Source organism: Microcaecilia unicolor, chromosome 6 (genome assembly GCF_901765095.1).
Source record: "Microcaecilia unicolor chromosome 6, aMicUni1.1, whole genome shotgun sequence".
Classification (NCBI taxonomy): Eukaryota; Metazoa; Chordata; class Amphibia; order Gymnophiona; family Siphonopidae; genus Microcaecilia; species Microcaecilia unicolor.
In genome coordinates this window covers 264,297,821-264,323,445 of record NC_044036.1, presented here as the reverse complement: position 1 = coordinate 264,323,445, position 25,625 = coordinate 264,297,821, and the positions used below count along the sequence as shown (strand labels likewise).

At 42.1% G+C, this 25,625-nt stretch overlaps 1 protein-coding gene across 3 annotated transcripts in view; it reads right to left on the bottom strand.

The window, feature by feature from the left end:
* The window catches only part of RABGAP1 (RAB GTPase activating protein 1), a 495,691-nt gene that overhangs the window by 39,911 nt on the left and 430,155 nt on the right, over positions 1-25,625 (bottom strand). For all 3 annotated transcript variants that reach the window (XM_030207329.1, XM_030207330.1, XM_030207332.1), the window contains 4 exons: positions 23,913-24,026; positions 17,032-17,106; positions 8,777-8,902; positions 3,142-3,285 (listed from right to left, as the gene is read on the bottom strand). In XM_030207329.1, coding sequence (XP_030063189.1) covers positions 3,142-3,285; positions 8,777-8,902; positions 17,032-17,106; positions 23,913-24,026 — 459 coding nt within the window. The remainder of the gene's footprint in view (positions 1-3,141; positions 3,286-8,776; positions 8,903-17,031; positions 17,107-23,912; positions 24,027-25,625) is intronic.

Genomic DNA, 25,625 nt, shown 5'->3' with positions numbered 1-25,625 from the left:
CCCAGTACCCTGCTTCCAGCAGTGGCCAATTCAGGTCACAAGTACCTGACAGAATCCCATACAGGAGGAAGATTCATGCTACTGATCCCAGGGACAGGCAGTGGCCTTCCCCATGTCTATCTCAATAGCAGACTATGGAGTTTTCCTCCAGGAACGTGTCTAAACCATTTTAAAATCCAGACCGCTGATACCACATCCTCTGGCAACAAGTTCCAGAGCAGTACCATGTAACTTCCATGAGGTTTCCCCTAGTCTTTGTACTTTTTGAAAGTGTAAAAAGTTGGAACCAGGATGGCCACATGAACGGACTCACCTGTGGAAGCTCCTTACCTCCAAGGAGACTTCGCTGTTGGGTTGCTCTGTTTCCCCATGAGCTATGGGGAAAAAGAGGAAAGCAATAGTCCGGCAAGCTCCTCCACCTAATGGTGCTGCTCCCCTGATGAAGCAGGCAAGCAGTTCCATGCTTCTCCTGGTATCTGTGCTGCTGCTTCCCCCTCAACCATGACAGCATTGGAGTAATCATCTCTGCGGCAGTGTGAGCGGGGTCTCACCAAGTTCCCCTCAGGGGCTTTCTTTGATGTAGCCTGGAGGGAAAACTAGAGAGGCTGTGGACGGGGTTGGTAAAGTGGTAAATTCTTCACCCTCCAGAACGGAGGTTCAACCTCTTATGTTCTCCTCCTTCATGGATACCAGCGACCTGGAAGGTTTACATCCTATGCAACCAATTGTGCGTACCCTATCTGGGCATAGAGAGCTTGGAAAGCTCCCTGAATTGTCTACAGCACAGTTGCAAAAGCCTGTAAAAGTCACTATGAATTCTTCGTGGGATGCTATGGAGACCCTTAATATTACCCTAGTATCGGTGGTTAAAGTAGTTGGGGAGTTAACCCTTCACAAGGAGCAGCAGTGGGATTTGAACTGGGCACCTCTGGATGTCGAGACCTATGCACTGGCCACTCCTCCATTCCTGATGTACTTCATGAGTAAGCTTTAATATTGTGAGGTCTCTCAATTCTCCGCTATTTTCATTTTTTTTTTCTGATATTGAGAGTAACATCTATTTCTATTTGTGATTTTCTTTAATTTCTCCCCTCAATATATTGTGGACTTGTGCTTCACCTATTATTGTAGAATTAGCACTAAGTGTGCTCCATTTTGGTGCACACTTAGAGGGGCATAATCGAACAGGACACCCAAGTTTTTCTGAGGACATCCTCGCAGGACGTCCCCGTGAAGGGGTGGGGAAACCTGTATTATCGAAACAAGGTGGGCGTCCATCTTTCATTTCGATAATACAGTCAGGGATGCCCAAACCTCAACATTTAAGTCGTCCTTAGAGATGGTCGTCCCCAATTTTCGGCGATAATGGAAACTGAGGACGCCCATCTCAGAAACGACCAAATCCAAGCCATTTGGTCATGGGAGGAGCCAGCATTCGTAGTGCACTGGTCCCCCTCACATGCCAGGACACCAACCGGACACCCTAGGGGGCACTGCAGTGGCCTTCAGAAAAAACTCCCAGGTGCATAGCTCCCTTACTTTGTGTGCTGTGTCCCCCAACCCCCCCCCCCCCCACAACTGTACACCACTACCATAGCCCTTAGGGATGAAGGGGGTTACCTAGATGTGGGTACAGTGGGTTTGTGGTGGGTTTTGGAGGGCTCACATTTACCACCACGAGTGTAACAGGTAGGGGGGGATGGGCCTGGGTCCACCTGGCTGAAGTGCACTGCACCCTCTAAAACTGCTCCTGGGACCTGCATACTGCTGTCATGGAGCTGGATATGATATTTGAGGCTGGCATAGAGGCTGGAAAAAATATTTATTTATTTTTTTTTTTTAGGGTGGGAGGGAGTTAGTGACCACTGGGGGAGTAAGGGGAGGTCATCCCCGATTCCCTCCGGTGGTCATCTGGTCAGTTCAGGCACCTTTTTGAGGCTTAGTCATAAGAAAAAATGGACCAAGTAAAGTCGCCCAAGTGCTCGTCAGGGATGCCCTTCTTTTTCCCCATTATCGGTTGAGGATGCCCATGTGCTAGGCACGCCCTAGTCCCGCCTTCGCTATGCTTGACACGCCCCCGTGAACTTCGGTTGTCCCCACGACGGAAAGCAGTTGAGGACGCCCAAAATTGGCTTTCGATTATGCCGATTTGGGCGACCCTAGGAGAAGGACGCCCAGCTTGCGATTTGTGTCAAAAGATGGGCGCCCTTCTCTTTCGAAAATAAGCCTGTTAGTGCACCAAAATGGTATTGAGGCACCAAGGTGTAGAATGCAACCATATTACTCAGTTTTTTTTCAAACCCAGGCTCAAAGCAAGTTACAAGCAGGTACAAAAGTTATTTCACTATTCAATCAGACTGACAAATTAACTTGCACCTGAGGCAATGGAGGGATGACATGATTTGCCTAAAATCACAAGGAGCAGCAGTGGGAGCAGCAGGATTTGCACCCACTTTTCTGGTTCTCAGTCTGTTACTCTAACCACTAGGCTACTATAAAAACCTTTGTCTCTCTTATTTTCACTTGTTAATAGAATAAAAAGACAAAGCAGATCGTCTAGAAGATTCAAGTTGAGCAGATCTGGGACCAGGGAGAATCATGCGGTAGTCATTCAGTGATCGCAAAAGCCTAACTGGTGAATATGGAATGGTGAGGCAAGATAAATAATCAGGGGTGCCTATCTGAAGTGCTTTGAATGTGAGAATTGCTACTTTATGAATGATCCATTGAACCTTATTCCTTTACCACAATACACCAGTAATATCAAACCAAAAGTCATCCCTTTTTTTTAATTTTTTGCTCCTGATAACAATACTAACCACTAGCAGGGCACTATATACTTTATAAATGGAAATTCTTGATTCAATAATGAGGCAAGAATCTGAATAGTTCAATAATGAGGAAGAGTAATTTACTCCAAAACCATTCAGATAGTCAATCTCCTTCATTAATGAATCATTGTCGAGTTAAAGAAAAGGATGAATCCTGGAACCTACTACTCATACTTCACAAAAATCATAATATACCATATGGAAACATACCAGAACATGGTTTAAGATCACTGCAACCTTTCCAAACTTTAGGTGTGGAGTGTTACATTTAAAAAAAAAAAATGAAGTGATACCTGCTTGAAATGCTTACCTCACATAATAGCAAGTCAATAATATGGAAGACCATGTAAAGAGGGAATTTTGCAGTGAAGAGCGTCAGAAACCACTGGGATGCATACATATGGGCTTCCAAGCTGATGTCCAAGAAGTGGTTGTACAAATCAGTAATGTATTCCTGAAACAACAAACTAATTAATTTGGGGGGGAAAGGCAACTGTTAACTTACAGCCATAATTCTACAAAATGATAGAACAGTACATATAATGCAACTCATTCAATGGCTTTAACTTGCATAAATACTCAAACTCCAGGCATAGCTAATTACTTCTAAGAAGTGCTACATTTATCATTTCCTTAACAAAAACTTGCTGATTTAAAATGAGATAATGCATTTCTTACTGTTTGTTGCTCTGTACTAAGTTGAGTCTACAAAAGAGACTTATTAGGGCTGAGTTCCATGATAGCACATTGGTTCAGTATCTCAAGAAAGCAATGATTCCCAGAGGCTTAAGGATAATTTAAAAAACCTAAGCTTTTTCTTACAAACAAGGAATTTTTGGATAAGTAGATTGCAATTCTTAACCGTTGTAGCAGGGACTTCATACTACTGACTGTTGAACCTACTTTGCAGGTTGAATCCCAGGTGAAGGAATTGATTAAAAGAATCCGAAGGGCAATTAAAATAATCCACTAAAGAGGAGGAATATAATAAACACTATGATGAACTAAAACAAAATATTGCTTCTTTTTGGGAGTCATTACGTCAGACTAAAATAAAGAAGTATCGGAGGGATGAGTATGATTAACAACGAGTATATTCCTGCATTAGTAAAACTAAATGTACATCAAGATTTTGAAGGATCCTCAGGTGATTCGGATGGCAATTCAGGAGATAACATGGGTACTACTGGAGAATGGGGGGCTAGTTCTTTTTCTCATCGAGGTCAACAAACAAGAGGAGAACCTCAGGGGGTAGGAGAGGAGTGCAAATGATTCAAAAGTTAATCAATACAATATTTGAAAAAAGCTGAGACATCAGCAGTGATAAATATATCTTTATATCAGCTAATGGAACAACAGAAACAAGTACTGAAATCTCGGTCTGGGTTTTGTACCAACAACTAAATATGATCCGTTCAAACTCAGATTTGCTATACAAAGATTTACTTGTAAGTTACAACTGAAGAATTTTTTTCCACACATTCACCAATGGTAGATATATCGACTGTGTGACCCAAGTCTAAATGGTGTCCAGGGAGTCCCTTGGATCCTGCAATATTAATTTTTAAGGATTAGCTTGAAAAAGACTTGGTTAAATATGAAGAATAGTTATATCAAGAGAAAAATGTTTTCTGATTTTATCGAGTTCTGAGCAAAACATTTTACAATCTTTACAAGATATGAGTCTTTTGATCAGCAAACTCTCAAGGGTGCCCGTGTACTTTTTGCAGGCTGGCTGGCTGCATTGGATCAGCAAGTTGACATAGCAACAGAAGCACATGGTGGCTGCTTCCGCCTCATGAGCTGAGCTCCCCGCTGCATGTTATTGCCTGAAGCCCTTGCAGCATGAAGGAGGAGCCTGTTGCGAGCTGCAACTTCCACCACTGAGGTGTCCAAGAGCAAGACACAGACAGGACTTCCCCAGACCTCGACTGTGTCCCGCCCAAGGCTTTAGCTAGCAAGCTTAGCTCAGAGTACTCGTCCGTCATCAGGCAAGCAGCAGAGCAGAAGAAGGAGGAGGACAGGAGGAACCTGCCACGTGCTGTGACTTGCCCCACGGTGCTGAGGCAGGACTTTGGGACTCTTGGCCAGGCTGTTACAGCTAGGCTCAGCATTGCAAGCTCAGTTCACTTAGCTCAGTCAGCATCGGAGGGAGTTACACCACGGTAGGAGAGCCTGCCAGTGCCATTCCCAGAAGGCACTCACTGCCATGCCGCGCTAGCTTGCTGTGTGGGCTGAGCTGGGGTGGGGTGCTAAATCCCTCTGCCTCTTTGTGGGCCATTCATTTGATTTGGTAAGTTTTTTAAAGTTAAAATAGCTTTTTTTATGGTGTGTGTGTGTGTTTGGAATAATGAGTGGGTGGAGGCAAGCAGAAAAAAATAAATAGCTTTTTTTTGGGGGGGGGGGGGTCTTTGGAGCAAATCACAATCACAAATAATGTGGAAAAAAATGTGTGGCAGGGGGACAAGAGAGAACGGTGAGGCTGGGGGTGTGGAGACCTATGGAGCCGGGGGGGGGGGGGGGGGGGGCTGCTGAGAAAAATTGCTTGGACACTAAATGTGCCGTGAACCAAAAACGTTTGGGAACCACTGAGTTAGACAATTTTTACAGATACGTTGCATTTGTTCCACTGATGAGGAGTTTACATTGCAAGCGGATATCTTGAGAGATAGAGAGATTTATTCAGCGTGGTTATCCAAAGAAATTAGTTAAAAAGGCTTATTTGCGAGCCATATATGCACAAAGATCTCTGTTCTTACAATATCAACAGATGCAGTCAGAGGACAGATTAACCTGTGTATTACCACATTCTCAAATATCTGGATTGATTACTAAGTCCATTCAAAATCACTGGCATGTATTACAATTGCAGTCTGGGTATGAAGAACATTTCAAAATAGCATTACAATGAGGGTATACCATAGGAGAGCGGATTAAATATACTAGATATTGCACCTCAGTGGTACAACTGGCTCTGCACACTGCTTGTCAATCGTGTCAGTGGTGTGCCAATACCTTAGAAGGTTCTGTTTGGATTGACCCTCAAACAAAGAGAAACATAACAACAAGAATTAACACTATCAGGCTTATTTTCGAAAGAGAAGGGCGCCCATCTTTCGACACAAATCACAAGATGGGTGTCCTTCTCACAGGGTAGCCCAAATCAGTATAATCGAAAGCCGATTTTGGGCATCCTCAACTGCTTTCCATCGCAGGGACGACCAAAGTTCACGGGGGCGTGTCGAAGCATAGCGAAGGAGGGACTGGGGCGTGCTTAACACATGGGCATCCTCGGCTGATAATGGAAAAAAGAAGGGCGTCCCTGACGAGCACTTGGCCGACTTTACTTGGTCCATTTTTTCTTGTGACCAAGCCTCAAAAAGCTGCCTGAACTGACTAGATGACCACCGGAGGGAATCGGGGATGACCTCCCCTTACTCCCCCAGTGGTCACTAACCCCCTCCCACCCTAAAAAAAAAAAAAAAAAAACTTTAAAAATATTTTTTGCCAACCTCTATGCCAGCCTTAAATGTCATACCCAGCTCCCCGACATCAGTATGCAGGTCCATGGAGCAGTTTTAGTGGGTGCAGTGCACTTCAGGCAGGCGGACCCAGGCCCATCCCCCCCCCCCCCCACCTGTTACACTTGTGGTGGTAAATGTGAGCCCTTCAAAACCTACCACAAACCTACTGTACCCACATGTAGGTGCCCCTCTTCACCCCTTAGGGCTATGGTAGTGTTGTACAGTTGTGGGGAGTGGGTTTTGGGGGGCTCAGCACCTAGGGTAAGGGAGCTATGCACCTGGGAGCAATTTCTGAAGTCCTCTGCAGTGCCCCCTAGGGTGCCCGATTGCTGTCCTGGCATTTCAGGGGGCACCAGTACACTATGAATGCTGGCTCCACCCACGACCAAATGGCTTGGATTTGGTCGTTTCTGAGATGGGCGTCCTCGGTTTCCATTATTGCTGAAAACCGGGGACGACTATCTGTAAGGTCAACCTAAATGTTGAGATTTGGGCGTCCCTGACCGTATTATCGAAATGAAAGAAGGCCGCCCATCTTGTTTCGATAATACAGGTTTCCCTGCCACTTCGCGAGGACGTCCTGCGAGGACGCCCTCAGGAAAACTTGGGTTTGATTATGCCCCTCCACATGTGCTTCATGGAATACAGTTTATATCATTCAGCGTTCTTGTGGTAAAGTGTATGTAGGTCGTAGCAGCAGACCAGTAAAAATTTGGCTGAATGAACATAAATCAAAAATCCTTCATAGTAGGGAGGAAGTGCCATTGGTACAACACTGGCATGAATGTCATCATTCTACTGAAGAGATTCACTGGCATATCACTGATTCAGTAGAGGATGGGTGGGTGAGTGGTAATTTAGAGCAACATTTAAATTACAAAGAACAAAGCAAACTGCATGCAAAAGCAGTCACAAGCTCACAAGAACTTCTAAACTCTGAGTAAAAGCTCTTGGATTGTACTGAATCATCTACTTGAAACAATATCTGTAGTCAGTATGAAAAAGCAATAAACAATGCATATTGGCATGTGTTCAGCAATATGTACCACATCTTTATCTTCATTCCCCTCAGAGGAACTTGCTACAGGTTCTGTCTGGAATCAAGCTGACTTGAGACCCAGGATCATGCTTTTATGTACAGGTCTTGTTAAGTGAAACTGTCTGCCTGAAAGTCTGAAGACCAGCGATAGTGTTTTTCTACCTTAAGAGATATAAGGTCTCATTATTTAGTGATGTTTTAAACGTACTACTAGCATATTTGAATAGTGATTATATTTATATATGCTGTGTGTATTGCATGATGGTATAGGCTTGACCTATTTGATAAAATTTGAAGCCCATTCTGTAACAAGATATTGTATAAAAATATAAATATATATATATACACATACACACAGAACTGCAGTAAGGGACCCTATGCGTAATAAAGTATCCTACCTTCAATACAGGGACTCCATGATTTCCCAGAATGTTTAATTTGGTTAGACCCTTGAAAAATGATTGCATCTCAGACATAGGGTCTGAATAATGTAATTTGAACCATTACTGGCAGCAGACCAGCATTATACTGAACAGATACCAATGAGCGATGACACTTGTGACATCTGAGAACAGACTAACTCCTAAGGAAATTATAGCATAGATATTAAATATTAAGTTTATCTAAGATATAAAAATGATTAGTAGAAGCCACTTCAGACTTCCTAGGTCAGGAAAGTTATTTTAATGAGGTCATGTGAACTTTTCAAATATTGTAATGTTTAGAGCAAAAGCAGAATCATATTCTAAAGATTGTAATAACTATTATTTTATAAAAATACAGAGGCTAATTTTCAGTTATTTATGTGGATAAATAGCAATTTATATGAGTAACTGTCTAACAACTGTTCTTCCTCAGTATGGCTAAAAGTATGTGCATGTTTTTAGAGGCGGGCCTGGGGGAGGGACAGACATGTAGGATATTTAAAAGGAAAACAGTGTAGACTGTATTTTCAACCAAGGCAAAAAGTACCCGTATAATAAGCAAATGTAAAACGTCCACAGGTACTTTCTACCTACAGCAAAGTTCAAAGTGAAAGAAAACAGGTAGTTTCTATGCCAACACTGCCCACAGACCTTGCTCAAAACAAAATTGTCTGAAAATTGCCCAGTCTGCTTATGGCCTGTTAACGCTGTTCTGTACTCAAGACAAAAGTTCTTAATTTAAATGCAGCATATTAAAGCTGATCTGGGAATGAAGATGATTATTAAACAAAGAATTCAATTAAAAGTGTATCCTGCTAGAAGCACCTGTGCTTGTAGATGTCTCAAATCACTAATGTAGCCTGATATCTGACTGGGTCATGACACAACTAAAATACTGAAACCTGAACATTTGTTGCTTTTAAGATCCAGCCTATTGCTAGTGTTACCAATTCTTACCTGCATCAGGCGCTCCAGCTGATAAAACTTGCAGTGCAAATCTTCAAAGTTTTGTTTGAAAAGTTCCCTGAGTCCATAATCAAACATGATTTTGACCAGAACACTGAAAGCCTGTTCTTCAGGCATCTATCAAAAAATAAAATACAACTTGTATAATTTTCTTGTTTATACTCTTCTCCAGTTCCCTTCCTGTATCTTGTCCCATTCGATTTAACACCCTTTTTGATGACTTCCACTCAGTCTATTCCCATATTCCAAGAAGGATTAACCAGTGTCATAACAGTTCCTAAATAAGAGTACAGTCTGACCTCAGATCAAGACTACAGCCTCCTATGAAAACAAGTATAGAACTGCTTTCTACCATATACTGACAATTAATAGGAATGTTTCTCTGCAAATTAATTTCATTCCAGAGCACTGATGCGAGATCCCACTTTATAGCTACTTTACACGTTATAGATGAGGTGGCTCCAAGAAAAATAAATGAGAAAAAGGTGGGGTAGAGAAACAGCAGACCAATACCATTAAAGTGAAAAATTCCATCCCACCAACATTTCAACGATAACATTGGAGTGTCTGTTTCTCATTTCCTATGTTTTGATTGCTGGATTGTGTGGTGTTTCTATCATCAGGAACAGTGTGCCCAGATTTTCCATTAGATTTTGAGAGTTAAAAAAAAACCTACTGGAAGTAGTGGCATTGCTCATACTAATGTAAAAGGGTCCAAGGTCTTTTTTTTTTTCCCTCCCCCATGGTCTTGGCTTCATCCAGTCAAAACACCTAATTTTAAAGACAATTATGCACATAAAAGAAAGATTTATGCAAGGCAATGGCTTGAAATAAAACATGTAAACTCTGGACTAGTTTTGGTGGAGCAATTTTTAAATGGATTGTATGTGCATAACTGATGAGTATTACTTGCTGCAGGCAAACAGACCTTCCCCCTGCTGGCTGTCAAAGAAGATATAGAACTGAACCATTTACTATGGCACTCTTCTCTAGGCGTGCTCACAATGGGATAATACAAGGTTTGGGGCACAGAAGTCCAATAATATTCTGGTCAGAGGGTTTACTGTTGAGTTGAAGGAAGATGTTTTGGGGGGAAGTTATCAACAGGTTATTTTACTGTTATAAGTAACTAGGTCTTGTTGCATAAAATGAGGCCTTTGCTGAAACAGCATGAATTAGTGGTAAAACAACCCATCTTAACCATAGCCCATGTTCATGACTTTCCCCCTTAATCTCCTGAGAATGAAACTGGGAAGGGAGAAAACATGCACTCTGTCACAGTTCCTGGAGTGGATGCAGGAGGTCTCAAAATACAGTTCCTGTGGTGATGTTTCTGGCACTTCACTATATTTATTTATGATTTAGCCCATGTCTTTTCAGCAGAGCTCAAAGCAATATACATTAAGGACATATTCCCATGGCCATTCTTAGCAAGTGCGGGGCCCTGTGCAGACCAATTTGATGGGGCCCCATCCTAGCCCCGCCCCACCCTAGCCCCACCCCTCTGAGCTCCAGGGCCCCCTCCCTCTGAGCTCCAGGGCTGGCCACCCCTCCCCTCTGATCTCCAGGGCCGCCACCCCTCCGTCTGAGCTCCCTCCCCCCTCCCTCTGAGCTCCCTCCGAGCTCCAGGACCATCCCCCCTCCCTCTGAGCTCCAAGGCCTCCCCCCTCCCTCCCTCTGAGCTCCAAGGGCCCCCTCCCTCCCAGACCCAAGGCCTGCCTCCCTCCCTCCCAGCTCCAAGGCCGCCTCTGTCCCTCCCTCCGAGGCCTCACTCCGAGTTCCAGGGGTCTCCCGCCCTCCCTCCGAATTTTAAAAACCATCTTACCTCGTCGGGTTATAACAGCAGGCAGCAGCAGTGAAAAGTGTGCTAGCTCGGCACTTCAAGAGCCTTCCTTTCTCTCTCTCAGCTCTGGTCCCGACTCCAGCCCTCATTTCCTGTTTCCGCAAGGGCGGGACTACAGCTGAGAGAGGGAAGGGAAGGCTCCTGAAGCGCCGAGCAGCTCGCACGCTTTTCACTGCTGCCGCCTGCCGCCGTAACCCCGACGAGGTAACTTAGATGACTTCTAAAATTCAGAGGAAGGGGGACTGGAACTCGGGCAGTTTGGGCGGAGTTCAGGCACACAGCGCGGGGCCCTATGCGGTCGCCTCGCCCTAAGACCGGCCCTGCATATTCCCCTGTCCCCAGAGAGCTTACAATCTAGGTCTGTACCTGAAGCAATGGAGGTTAAACTGACTCCCAAAATCACAAGGAGCTACAAGCAGGATTTGAATACTGGTTTCACTGGTTGTCAGGCTACTCCTCTAACCACTAGGCTACTCCTCCACTCAGTAGATGATTCTAAAGATACAGCAATTTTGAGGAAGTAAACCTTGCACTATGGCTCTATCATAGCAAAAAAGGGACCTTAGTTCTAGAAGTAAACCAAGAACTTCATAGGAGCAGTAAGAAGAGTATCTCAGGTGCCAATCACGAAATACCATGTGGGGACGAAGATAGGCAAAATGAAAGAGTTGCCTATCCAGTGTTCTGGTTCAGGCATCAATGAGAAAGGAGCAAGGACTTAAAATTCAAGGGTCTGTACCCTGAAGCAATGGAGGTTAAACTGACTCCCAAAATCACAAGGAGCTACAAGCAGGATTTGAATACTGGTTTCACTGGTTGTCAGGCTACTCCTCTAACCACTAGGCTACTCCTCCACTCAGTAGATGATTCTAAAGATACAGCAATTTTGAGGAAGTAAACCTTGCACTATGGCTCTATCATAGCAAAAAAGGGACCTTAGTTCTAGAAGTAAACCAAGAACTTCATAGGAGCAGTAAGAAGAGTATCTCAGGTGCCAATCACGAAATACCATGTGGGGACGAAGATAGGCAAAATGAAAGAGTTGCCTATCCAGTGTTCTGGTTCAGGCATCAATGAGAAAGGAGCAAGGACTTAAAATTCAAGGGTCTGTACAGAGTCAGAGAGCCCTGTCCCGGTCCGAAGACAGCCTAATGCCTGACGAAGGGAACGGAGAGTGTCTCAGGAGAATATATTAAAAAGATCTATTCTGCAGCTGAAATAGGTCCATATGAAATTTCAGACAATGTATGGTTTGCATTTAACTTTGCTACCAGTCTCAGAAAGGGCTCTTTTCTCTTGGAGGTTCCCTTCTGAGTTGTTTCAAGATGTGAAATTCCAGGATTATCTTATTGGGAAGTGGGAAGATTATGCTATCGAGGGAACCCTTCCCTCTTTTGGAAAAATGAAAAGGCAGTGCTGAGAGGAGATATCATTGCCTATGTTTCTCAAAAGAGAATGACTAGAGATAGGGAAATGTTTTGGTTGGAGCACCAAGTGAGGCAACAGCGAAATAATTATGGAGCAGTCCCCTCACAATTCAACATACAGGAACTGCTGGCTGCTCAGGCTAACGTCAACATCTTTATCCATCAGAGATCAGCAAAATGTTATTTTTTCTATAAACATAAGTCATACTCTCATGGGAATAAAGACGGATCTCTTTTACCTAGCCTGGTGAAACAGTGGGATGGGAATTGTTGGGGTTTTTTTTTTTGTTACATTTGTACCCCGCGCTTTCCCACTCATGGCAGGCTCAATGCGGCAGGCAATGGAGGGTTAAGTGACTTGCCCAGAGTCACAAGGCGCTGCCTGTGCCGGGAATCGAACCCAGTTCCTCAGTACCAAAGTCCACCACTCTAACCACTAGGCCACTCCTCCACTCACTATTTGAAAAGGGAAACAGGGGAGGTTCTGAGGGAAGATAAAGGGAAGTATTATTTTTAAAGAGTTCTATGCCTCTTTCTACCAAGCACCGTAGGAGGATTTACAGGGGGATATATATTTGTCTAGTTTGAATCTTCCAGTTGTTGATGAGGAGTCTCTGGGAATCTTGAAAGAGACCCATTTCAGGTGAAGAAATTAAATGAGTGATCTGCCAGAGTCTCCTAAACAAACCACTAGGTCTGGATGCTGAACTGCATAAAATTCTGCAAGACTATATTACTGCTCCTCTAAGGGGATGTTTATGAACATAGTGACAGAGTGGTCTTTGCTAGATTTTTTGGCGCAAACTATAGTTCTTCCTAAGCCAGGAAAGATTCTTTACCCAAATCATATCATCCTATATCATTATTGAACTTCAAAACAAATTTACTGGCAAAGATCTTGGCAAACCACCTGCTCAAGTCCTCCCTTTTCTAGTATTGGAACCACGGGTAAGATTTGTTTGTGAACAGCAAATAGTTTAAAATGTCTGAAAGATTTTGACCTCCCTGGAAATAGTGCAGCGTACTCAGGTACCATCCATATTGATTAGCTTCGGTGCAGAAAAAGCCTTTGCTAGGGTATCTTGGGGTTGTTTATTATAAGCCACATTTAACTCAAACTTGTTTGGGATAATGTGGGATATAAATGTCACAAATAAATAAATACATAAATATTTCTGTTTGCGGTTCTATGGAAATATGGCAGGCTCTAGCTCATGCTCCTCAAGCTATGATGGTGTTGGTTAATGGGGTATACTACAATCTGTTTAATATCTACCATGGCAGAGATGTCCTCTTTCCCCTCTTTTGTTTATTCTTACACTGAATCTCTTAATCAGGGAGATTCAGAATAATCCAGACTTTGTAGGAGTATCAATAGGCCTGCACAACTTTAAGACAGTGGCTTTCGCAGATGATCTTTTGGTACCTTTAACAAATCCTGAGGGATCTTTACAGGGGAGGGGGTCAAGGTGACTGTGGCACGACAAGGGCAGGGCGGGATAAGGGCTGGGATGGAGGAGGTTACTTGAGGAGGGGATGGATTAGATTTCTGTCCCCGTGCAACTCTCTATTTGCCATTGGAACTCAGATAAAGTATACTTTTGAAGCCTCTCCGGGAGGTGTGGAGGACTATGGCTTTCCTTTGAAAGAGAAACCTCCATAGCTCATTGTTTCTTCTGTTGCTTGGAAATGCAGATTTTCGTCCAGGACTCAAACGTGGTATTTGCTAAACAGGGGGATAGGGGGAGCAATCTTGTTGAAACACTATGTACAGCACAATTATAAGCTATTATCCCTAGTAGAATACCCTGGAGACTTTTTAGCCTATTTACAATTAAAACATTATGCAAATTCGTCGGATCTTAATACGTTAGCAATTGATTTTGTATGCCAGCTCAAAGATTTTTTGGGCTTTGACAATACTTATTAGCTGCTCTCAGTGTCCTCATTCCACAGAGCTTTATCTATATTGATAGCACCAAGAACCTATTCTGAACTTAGGCAGAAATGGGAGTGGGATTTGGGGGTTCCAGTAGGAACTTTTGAATTTGATATCACAAGGCAAATCCCATAAACTGCTTATAGTGCTGAGTATAGGGAATATAGAGTTCTACTTAGAGCTTATTTCTCCTCGGTCAGAGCATACCAGGCAGGTTGTGTGCTGTTCCCAATTTGCCTTAAGTGTATCTTAGTTAGGGGAGATTTAGGGCATATGTTCTGGTGCTGCCATGAAATACGTAAGTTTTCGGGGGGGCTACTGTTGACTATTTGAGTGGAGTTATTAGGCAGCAACTTATATATCAACCTTGGGGTTTGGTGCTGGGAAGCAATAAAGTCTGGGGGTAGTAGGTAAAGGAGCAAGGTTATTTATCCAGAAGGCCAGAGTGGTGGCATTAAAATGTATTCTTAGGCTATGGACCCAATTACATTACAGCAACATTTATATACCGCTCTATACCCAATGGTTCTGAGCGGTTCACAATAATAAAAACCACGGTCAAGCTCTTGGGAATCTATACGACATTCAATTACATAAGCATTTCTACAATCCCCTCTAAAGAACTACCTTCACACATTATATTTAAAAGTCAAATGTGCATTAAAATAAATCAACAAACCTCTTAAACAATAAAGTTTTTATATGTTTTCTAAACAGCAAATAGAAAGTTGAGTGAAATAGGGGGATACCAGTTTCCAAATCCTAGGGCTCCCAAATAGATCAGGTTACAATAATCTAATTTAGAGAGTAACAAAGCCTGTACTAACCATCTGAGCTGATTCACTTAAAAAAAAATTCCTGATCCTCCTTAAACTCCTCATCCACAAAAAATAAATTTTGATTCACGAGTTAACCTGATAATCTAATGAAAGTGTCTGATCCAAATAGACTCCCAGAATTTTGATCATAGACCAAAAACAGTATTTGGTTTGATAAGAATATGATCTACATCAGGAACAGGACTATTTTTAAATAATATAAATTTAGTTTTATCGGTGTTGAGTTTGAATCTACTCATCCAGCGACTAATTAAATCTAGACAGTACTGCACCTTAGACAATTCTTGTGTTAAAGTAGAAATTGCATATGTTGTATGAATAGCTATAAATTTAGAAAAACAACCTCAGTAAGGGCAGTACCCAAACTACGAAGATAGAAATTAAATAGAACTAGAGATAATGGAGAACCCTGCGGACTCCGTAAGGATTACTACATCTATTTGAAAATTCTCCACCCTGTTGTACTCTACAAGATCTTGTCTCCAAAAATCCTCTGAACCATGACAAAACACTGCCAAAGATTCCAATCTTACTAAGTTCTGCAATCAATAAATCATGATCCACAAGATCAAAAGCTGATGACAAATCAAACTGCAGTAAAAGTACTTTATGATTTTTATACAAAAAAAGATCTTATTCTATCAATGATGTTAATAAAGTCTCCATGCTGTAACCGTGCAATCAACTCCACCCTCCTTCTGAGAGAGGAGGAATCAGTTACATAATTTGGTATTGATGGAACTTCAGGGAGCCAAAGGTCTCATATGTGACAGAAAATGTTCATGCACTTTTTTTTTTTTTTTTGGGGGGGGGGGGGGGTCATCTCTTAATGTTCAAAGCTTAGTATTACTCCTTGGGAGGAGATTCTAGGATGTTATAAGGAAGGGGTATGGGTGGGATAATGGCTGGGAGGGGGGCATTGGAGGGCGTAATGAGTGGTGTTAGGAAAATTTGTTGAGCTATGATTTGCCTTTTCCTTTGTGTTGGGAAGGAATATAAAAGTCAAAGTCCTCTCTGATACCTATTTTTATAACATTGAGCTCTATTGATGGTTTTATTGAACCATTTGGTTGCTGGCTCTCTAACAATTGTCACTGACAATGGGGGGGGGGGGGGGGGGGGGGGGATTAATCTAGAAAAATGTTTGGTGATTTTCTGATGGTCTTGTATCAGTTGTAATTATACCAATATCATATAGTTCTTTTATGTAGGTCTGTATGATTAGTAATAATATTATTTTCACAAATAAAACGTTTTCACTCTGAAAGACCTATTCTGCTTTGTAACTGTATTCTGTGAAAGTTGCAACAAAAACAGATAAAATTGAATTTATTACTGGTTAATTGTTTTGCTGAAATGTTTCATTGCTATGACTTAAACTTCAAACTATTCTTTCAAAAAATATAATAGTTAAACTACTACAATTTTGATATACAAGTGAAAATACTACCGCAGGGCTTCCCAAACTTGTCCTACTGACCACTTAGCCAGTCGGGTTTTCCGGATATCCACCATGAAAAGATAAAATGTGTGTATATTGAATTTTTAGTGTTATGTAAATTTCTCTCATTTATATTTATTATGGATATCCTGAAAACCCAACTGGCTGTGGGGTCACCAAGAAAGCTATGAGTAGCTATGTACTAGTGAATTTGCAATACTTCCTCAATTTACAGATAAAATATTTGCTTGTGACACTAGCAGGAAGTCTGGCTTTTGTATGACTATAAAAATCTTTATATTAGTTTCATATATTAAGTGCAATTGCTCAAAAGGAAACAGGAACGCAGGATATTTATTTGACACTATCGTCGAAGTCACATTTCTCCAGACAATGAAAGCTAAAAAAAGACCTAACAAAGAGAAATTTATTAGCAATAAAGCTTGCTAAAAATAACATTACATTCTTTACAAAGTTTAACTACAATACTGACCTTGTACCCTACTCTAATATTACAGGACCCTTCACCTGACCTCTTTCTAGCCTAAGGCAGGACAGGGTAATTTTTTTTTAACTATCCATGGCCAACATTCCAACGTAGTCAGACGTTCAACTCACTGTTGCAGTGCTACCTCAAAGTAATACCATTCTCAAACCTCATTAAACCAACCTTGTTTTACTAGATTAAATGAATTTGAGATTAGTTATTCTTAATGAGTATGACCAAGTTTTAAAACAAAAAGTAAAAGAAACTTACATGTAAAAGAAGCACAGCAGCAAGGAATGACTGACCTTGGCAATAACCAATCTCTTCATCGTATACAGAATACGCCTGAAAAACAAAAAAAGCCAGATTATTTCTAGGTAAGTCTGTATAATTGCAATGTGAAACAGCTGAACAAAGTATACTGTGACCAAAGGTCCATATACATACTTTGTAATTGTTCCAAAATTAACGATTAAGAGCTAGGCTAAAAATGGATCTCTGCGTGCTTAACTGGAAATAAAGAGAGCATCATAAAATATGCATATGATAAAATTTTCAGTTTGGCAAGGTTATTTTTTCTTTAATTTACTACACAAAAGAACAGTGTTATTTTCATTTGCATTAAGAGGTAAATAGCTTATTTTTCTAAATAGTTCTCATTTTTAAATATTGATAAAAGCCCACTCAATGTCCCTAACAGTAAATCATCTCCAGCTCAGATTTGTAAAGGTAATCTCAAATCCAAATCAATGACAATAAATAAAGCCTGGGATAGTTTCTGAAAGATAAAATACGAGCAACTGAGTTGGGGAATGTTTCTGAGAGTGGACAGCAGGGAGGGGAGGAGCTCCCCATCAGAATCTGACAGTTACTTCTATATGCACTAGAGTGATCGCTATTGTAGACAGGCCGCAGGACTCAATGGTTTGTTTGACTTCATGTATCGTTTTTCCTTAAGAAATAGCACTGATTTGACCCAGCACAGCTCTTCATTATTTGACTTCCTGTACACACAAACTCTTTTGGCTCTATGCTGGCTAGGAGCGGAGACAAAGTACTGTGCCTGCTTGGCACCACCCACCCCATCCTTCACCCATTCACCTTGTATCAGGCTTTTCTTATTTAGAACGGCGGATTCTTGTCTCCCTAACCATAGTAACATAGTAGATGACGGCAGAGAAAGACCTGCACGGTCCATCCAGTCTGCTCAACAAGATATATGTGCTACCTTTTGTGTATACCTGACCTTGATTAGTATCTGCCATCCTCACAGCACTAGCCCCACCTCCCAACCAGCAACCCCCCCCCCCCCCCCCCTTGGCTCTGCCACCCAATCTCCGCTAAACTTCTGAGGATCCCTTCCTTCTCAACAGGATTCCTTTATGTTTATCCCACACATTTTTTAATTTTGTTACCGTTTTCATCTTCACCACCTCCCGTGGGAGGGCATTCCAAGCATCCACCACTCTCTTCATGAAAAAGTACTTCCTGACATTTTTCTTGAGTCTGCCCCCCTTCAATCTCATTTCATGTCCTTTAGCTCTACTGCCTTCCCATCTCTGGAAAAGGTTCGTTTGCGGATTAATACCTTTCAAATATTTGAATGTCTGTATCATATCACCCTGTTTCTCCTTTCCTCCAGGGTATACATGTTCAGGTCAGCAAGTCTCTCCTCATACATCTTGTAACGCAAATCCCATACCATTCTCGTAGCTTTTCTTTGCACCGTTTCAATTCTTTTTACATCCTTAGCAAGATACGGCCTCCAAAACTGAACACAATACTCTAGGTGGGGCCTCACCAGCGACTTATACAGGGGCATCAACACCCCCTTTCTTCTGCTGGTCACACCTCTCTCTATACAGCCTAGCAACCTTCTAGCTACGGCCACCGCCTTGTTGCATTGTTTCGTCGCCTTCAGATCCTCAGATACTATCACCCCAAGATCCCTCTCCCCGTCCGTACATATCAGACTCTCACTGCCTAACACATACGTCTCCCGTGGATTTCTACTCCCTAAGTGCATCACTTTGCATTTCTTCGCACTGAATTTTAATTGCCAAACATTAGACCATTCTTCTAGCTTCCGCAGATCCTTTTTCATGGTGTCCGCTCTGTTACAAATCTTAGTATCGTCCGCAAAAAGGCAAACTTTACCTTCTAACCCTTTGGCAATGTCACTCACAAATATATTGAACAGAATCGGCCCCAGCACAGATCCCTGAGGTACTCCACTACTCACCTTTCCCTCATCCGAGCAAATTCCATTAACCACCACCCTCTGGAGTCCATCCGTGAACCAGTTCCTAATCCAGTTCACCACGTCAGGTCCTATCTTCAGCCTGTCCAGTTTATTTAAGAGCTTCCTGTGGGGAACCGTGTCAAAAGCTTTGCCTTAATCTAAGTAGATTAAGTCTATAGCACGTCCTTGATGCAATTCTCCGGTCACCCAGTCAAAGAATTCAATGAGATTCGTTTGGCACAATTTCCCTTTGGTAAAACCATGTTGTCTCGGATCTTGCAACTTATTGGCTTCCAGGAAATTCACTATCCTTTGCTTCAGCATCGTTTCCATTACTTTTCCAATAACCGAAGTGAGGCTTACCAGCTTGTAGTTTCCAGCTTCTTCCCTATCACCACTTTTGTGAAGAGGGACCACATCCTCCGTTCTCAAAGCCCATGGAACCTCTCCCGTCTCCAAGGATTTATTAAACAAATCTTTAAGAGGACCCGCCAGAACCTCTCTGAGCTCCCTCAATATCCTGGGGTGGATCCCGTCCGGTCCCTTGGTTTTGTCCACCTTTAGGTTTCCTAGTTGTTCACACACACTCTCTTCCGTGAACAGTGCTTTATCCACTCCATTCTCATATGTACTTTTGCCAGTCAATCGCGGTCCTTCTCCATGATTTTCTTCAGTGAAAACAGAACAAAAGTATCTATTTAGCAATTTTGCTTTTTCGTCATCATTATCTACATAGCGGTTCGCAGCATCTTTCAGTCTCACAATTCCCTTTTTAGTCATTTTCCTTTCACTAATATACCTTAAGGAATTTTTGTCACCCCTCCATACCTTTCTAGCCATTTGTTCTTCTGCTTGCACTTTCGCCAGATGTATCTCTCTCTTGGCTTCTTTCAGTTTCATCCGGTATTCCTTTCCGTGTTCCTCTTCTTGAGTTTTTCTGTATTTCTGGAACGCCAACTCTTTAGCCTTTATTTTCTCAGCCATTTGCTTGGAGAACCATATCGGTTTTCTTTTTCTCTTGCTTTTATTTACTCTCCTTACATAAAGGTTTGTGGCCCTATTTATAGTTTCTTTCAGCCTGGACCACTGCCCTTCCACTTCTCATACGTCCTCCCAGCCCATTAGCTCCTTCCTCAGGTATTCCCCCATTTTACTAAAGTCAGCATGCTTGAAATCCAGGACTTTGAGTTTTGAGTGACCGCCCTCCACTTCAGCTGTCATATCAAACCAAACTGTTTGATGGTCACTGCTGCCCAGGTGGGCACCCACTCGGACGTTTGACACACTATCCCCATTTGTGAGCACCAGATCCAGCGTCACTCCCTCCCTTGTGGGTTCCGCCACCATTTGTCTGAGCAAAGAACTTTGGAAAGCATCTACAATCTCTCTACTTCTTTCCGATTCCGCAGATGGAACCTTCCAATCTACATCCGGCAGATTGAAATCTCCCAGCAACAGCACCTCTCTCTTCTTTCCCAACTTTTGAATATCTGCGATCAGACCTTTATCTAATTCCTCCAATTGTGTCGGAGGTCTGTAGACAATACCCACGTCACGTGGACAGAGGTTCTATCATCTCTTTTTAAGGTGATCCATATCGCTTCTTCCTTTCCCCAGGCCCCTGTCATTTCAGTCGCTGCGATATCATTTCTCAAATACAGAGCTACTCCTCCACCTTTACGACCATCTCTATCCTTCCTAAATAGATTATAACCTGGTATGTTTGCATCCCATTCATGGGAACCATTGAGCCACGTCTCCGTGATTGCAACAACGTCCGTCTCCAACATCAGGGCTCGAAGATCATGAACTTTATTGCTTAGACTGCGAGCATTTGTAGTCATCGCTTTCCATTTACATTTCCTGGTATGTGTTTCAACATTAGTGATTTGGGGGTGTCTTTTCTCTTTTTGTACCTTCATATCTTTTTGTTCCACCTTCATTGATTTTCTTCCGCCTGCTGTAATGGAGCAAAAGAATTCTGAAGGGGAAACACTTGTGAGGGCAGATGCTTCTGTGTCACATAACGAAGTCTGCCTGAGCCTCCTGTGAACCATGTATTCTTAGGTGGTTTTACCCTTTGAGGCACTGGTGAGAATTTGGTATGATTCTGTGCAGTATGATTTTGTGCAGTCCTAGAAGCTGTATTAAGTGCATCCAATTCCTGCTTTACTTTACTGAGCTCCTGTTTTAAACTAGCGAGCTGAAGACAGTTAGGACAAGCCTTAAGTCTCTAGATGATTGGCCTTGAAATTAAAACACCACAATTATTACAGAGAATAAAAGTCATCCTGACTGGTTGAAATGGGCATGAAAAGGTGTACTATGATGGGGTTAACAGTCTGCAAGATTGCTTGTGTGTAACTGAGGAGTAAAGTTAATGAGTTTTGGCTTGTCTATTTATGCCTGGAAAACCCTGGGGTGGGTTTTATCCAGTAACCAACTGGATAATTGACCTATCAACTCATATTTTCAGAATGCTTTAAATGTTACCAGGTTCAAATGCTAATCAACACTGAACCTACCTACATATAACCCACTTGGCTTACTTCTTGCCTATCATGGCTATTTACACCACATAAGAGAAAGCTAATTAACCAGCATTCTCCGCTAAATATTTATTGTACCTCTCCACATTATATTTCATATTTATTAAGATTTATTTACCGCCTTTTTGAAGAAATTCACACAAGGCAGCGTACAGCAAGAATAAACTAAACCCAAGCAACTGGCAATTAGTTTATTGGTAAACAGATTCAAACAGCAATACATATTATCACATAGTATGCTACTTACAATGCTAACACAATACACATCTTAATAAACAGCATTTCATACCACCTACTAGAAGTCTTCTCAGTTATGGACTCGTTTTAATGAAAGGCTCCTATTTGCTTATTGATGGGTGTTTTAGATATATTGTAAGCTCCACAGAGAAGGGACTGTATTTTTTCCTGTTTGTTCAGCATTATGTACACCTTGCAGCTCTACATATATGTTCAGTACTAGGTGTTCGGGCTTAGCTTTGCATAGCATAGAAAGTAATTTTAAAATGTATGCCTGTGCTGCAGCCTATCCCTTATTGTGATGAGGTATCTTCAAGTAGCAGAGAGACTGGTGAAAAGCACTTTGAGGGTAGTACTTATTGAGATTTATTAATTGCTTTTATGAAGAGATTCACCTCAGGTGGTGAACAGCATACACAGTTTAACATAAAACTCACAATTTTGTTAACAACGTAAAAAAAAGTAAAATGACCAAACATAAGCATAAATACTACCAATGAAGTAAACGTGGTAATATAAACACAGTGCACCTTTAGGCACATGGGAGGGGGGGGGGGGGGAGCCTATTTTATAAAGGAAATTAGGCACCCATTTCCCCTTTAACAGGTAAAATGCCTGCGAGCACTTAAGACCAGTCACAGTGTTGATGTTAAGTGCTTGTGCCTAAATGTCAGAGATGCACACATAACTTATAGTATTCTTTAAGTTATGCATGTAAATGTGAGTCACAGTCAGATTTTACCTATGTGTTTTCCTTCTTGTAAAACAAATGCTACGTAACATAAGCATATATTTACAGAAGAATGTAGTTAAGTACGTAAGTATAGCCATACTGGGACAGACCAAAAGGTCCATCAGTTATATGTGTAATCATTTACACATGTAATTGGCACATAAATGTTAATGCCATATTTTTTAGTGGCAATAGGTTGTATTTATTCTTTTCTCTTTCTTTTTTTGAAGGCAACCTAGAACTAAAAAAGAAGGGCCTCAGATGTGGGATGTGAATGTATGGATGGCAATCTAAGTTGCAGCTCTGCAGTCTCTTCTATAGATGTTGATCTCAATTGGGTTGTCGACACAGGCATAGTTCTGTCATGACCCTCTAGAGAAAGCCCAGGCAGGGCATAAGTGAACGATATGCTGCTACAAATCACAATGTACCATATGGAAGTTTTGTTTGGAAGATTTTAAAAAGCTGAGTAATTTACTTTACAGTGAAGAAAAACAAATGAATATGTATTTTTTGTGTGTGTGAGAGATTGTGCAGTGTTACCTGGGCTGGCCCAGCCACAAGACAGACTAGACATCTGCCTCTGGTACAAATAATTGGGGAGTGGGAGAGAGGGCAGTGGTAGAGCAGCAGAAGTGTAACATTTCGTCTCCGTCCTTTTCCCTTCCTCCTACTGCCACCACCACCACTGACTGCCCTCTTGCTTTCTGTGTTGAAAGGGGAGCAGAACACAGCAGTGCTCAAGCATAGGCCTGAATCTGCTTGTTTCTTCAGCCCAGAAAGAGGCAGGCAGAAGCAGCAGCTGCCCAGGTCTGGCAGGAGGAAGGAAAGAGGGGAGGAAGCTGGATGCTGGTCACATGGGGGGAGGGGAAGTAGAGGTGGCCACGGGTGGAGGGGGGGGGGGGAAGGGGGTGGAGCTGAAGGTCTTCTGCCTAGGGTATCAGATACCCTTACTCCTGCCTGTATGTTACATTTGAAAAATCAAAATTTCTGTAAGACAGTTCTGTACTACATATAAGCTGCATTAAGTAAACAATATTTTGTATTGTTTTAAGGGTCCTCAGTTTAGATTAAGGAAGACATTACATAGCAGGAAAGATGAAGGTTCATCTATCTAAGAAATCTGTCTATAATATTTCTATAAGCTAAAATAGTGTCACTCATCCTCCTAAGGCAAACAGAAGTGCCAATTGTACTTGCAAACTATAATGCACTTTGAACAAAAATACTGTGCAGTAAGCACAGTAAGTTCCTCATAGGCTATATCTTTTATCAAGCAATTATGAATTATATGTTTTGTATACGTGCAGTACTGCATGTAAAACAAAGTTTGAGACAGATCTAAAATGTATGCATTTTGAAAAAGCATTCACTCAAATTGATAAAATACCTTGCATATTTTGTAGAGGGAATCCTGGCCATCTCCTCCAGTATCCTTAAAGTAATCATGAGCTGGGAACGTTCGATTGATATCCCGGGTGATTGCACTATCTTGAGGTGACTCCTAAGTAGACACAAAAACATGTCCAGAAGAATTAGCTATCCAAAAAAATGCCTTTTGCTTTAATTAACTGATCCATCCCCTAAGAAAATTATTTTGCCCAGATTAGCTGATCTTGTAATGAAAAGGTTTCTTTAAAGAAACCATGCACGTATTGGTAATGAATGATGCCTTTTTCTCTGGTTTAGATTTTACAAAAGGCACCAAAAACTACAAACCCATATTATGAACAAATGGGAGTTCTTTTACTAAACTACAGTAAGTTTTTTTTTTTTTTTTTTACTTACTATACCTTAACTGCAAAAATTAAGATGTAGTAAGTGCAAAGCTCGTGCAGTAAATGCAGGGTGGTTGCCCAGCATGTGCCCAGCATTCAGGGCAGACATTTAACACTTACCAAACAAGCACCAGGTTCCATGCACCTGTAGATTACTCAAGTACGCTCATGCTACTGGCAGGTGCATATAACATGATTGCTCATCCTGTTAAAAAAAGATGAAGCCAGTCCTGGAGGAGCCATGAGGCACAGCAGATGCTGAACAGTGCTATTCCCCACTTCCCTCCTTAAAAATCTGCAAATTATCTGAATTCTTCTATTGAATACCCATCCCATGTGGCTGGCTATCTCTTGAAGCTCTTACCTCATGTGTTTGTGCTCCTAGGGAATTTTTCCGGCTCTTATGGCTGCGAAAGGCTTGCTCAAGGGACAAGACAGGAGCCAAATTGTGTAAACAAGATGGCGCTGCAAGCACCCCTGCCAAGCCCCTCAGTCAGCTTGGAATGGACTGCGGAAATAATATCTGAAGTGAAAACAGCTATAGAGGCTGCTATTGACAAAAAATTACAATAGTTCTCCGATAAAATTGAAAATGCACATGAGCGCTCGGATAGTTTGGGCCTGGAACTTGACGAGGCGCAGCAGCGAACTGGCGTGGTGGAGGACTCTCTGAATTGGGTGGAGACTAGGCAAGACACTATGGATAAACAGTTTAAGGCCCTGGTGGACAAAATCGAAGATCTGGAAAACCAGGATAGACATAATAGCATGAACCTGGTAGGCATTTCAGAGTGTCCAAGAGGGAGATTTGTTGAACTATTTGGAGACTTGGTTATCACGAGGTGCACACCACGAACCACACTGGACTGCATGAGCTCACCGTCTGGGGGATCATGGGTGCGAAGATTCCAGGCCACATGTGGTGATCTTAAGGGTGCCCACAAGGCAGAAATATTGCGGGTGCTATGGGCTACTAAAACTTTGCAAGTGGTCAATCATAAGATTCTGTGCTTTCAAGACTATTCAGTTGCAGTTGCAACTAACCGTCGTGAATTCAGTGTAATCTGCACAGCATTATATAAGTGCCAGATCTGCATTTTTTTTATCCAGTCCGCCTTTCGGTGAACCATAAGGGCCATACTGTCTTCTATGACACTCCTGTGGAGGACTCAGGACATTTTGGATTTGCTCTCTGTGGAAAGCAGCCCACTGTTTCCATCCACATCGGAATCTGGAGCCTGACTTTATAGCTTGGATTAACTTTCTCTCTAGCCTCTATCAGAGGCCTGTAGCATATGGTCTGGCTATTTCAGCGTCTCCTTAAA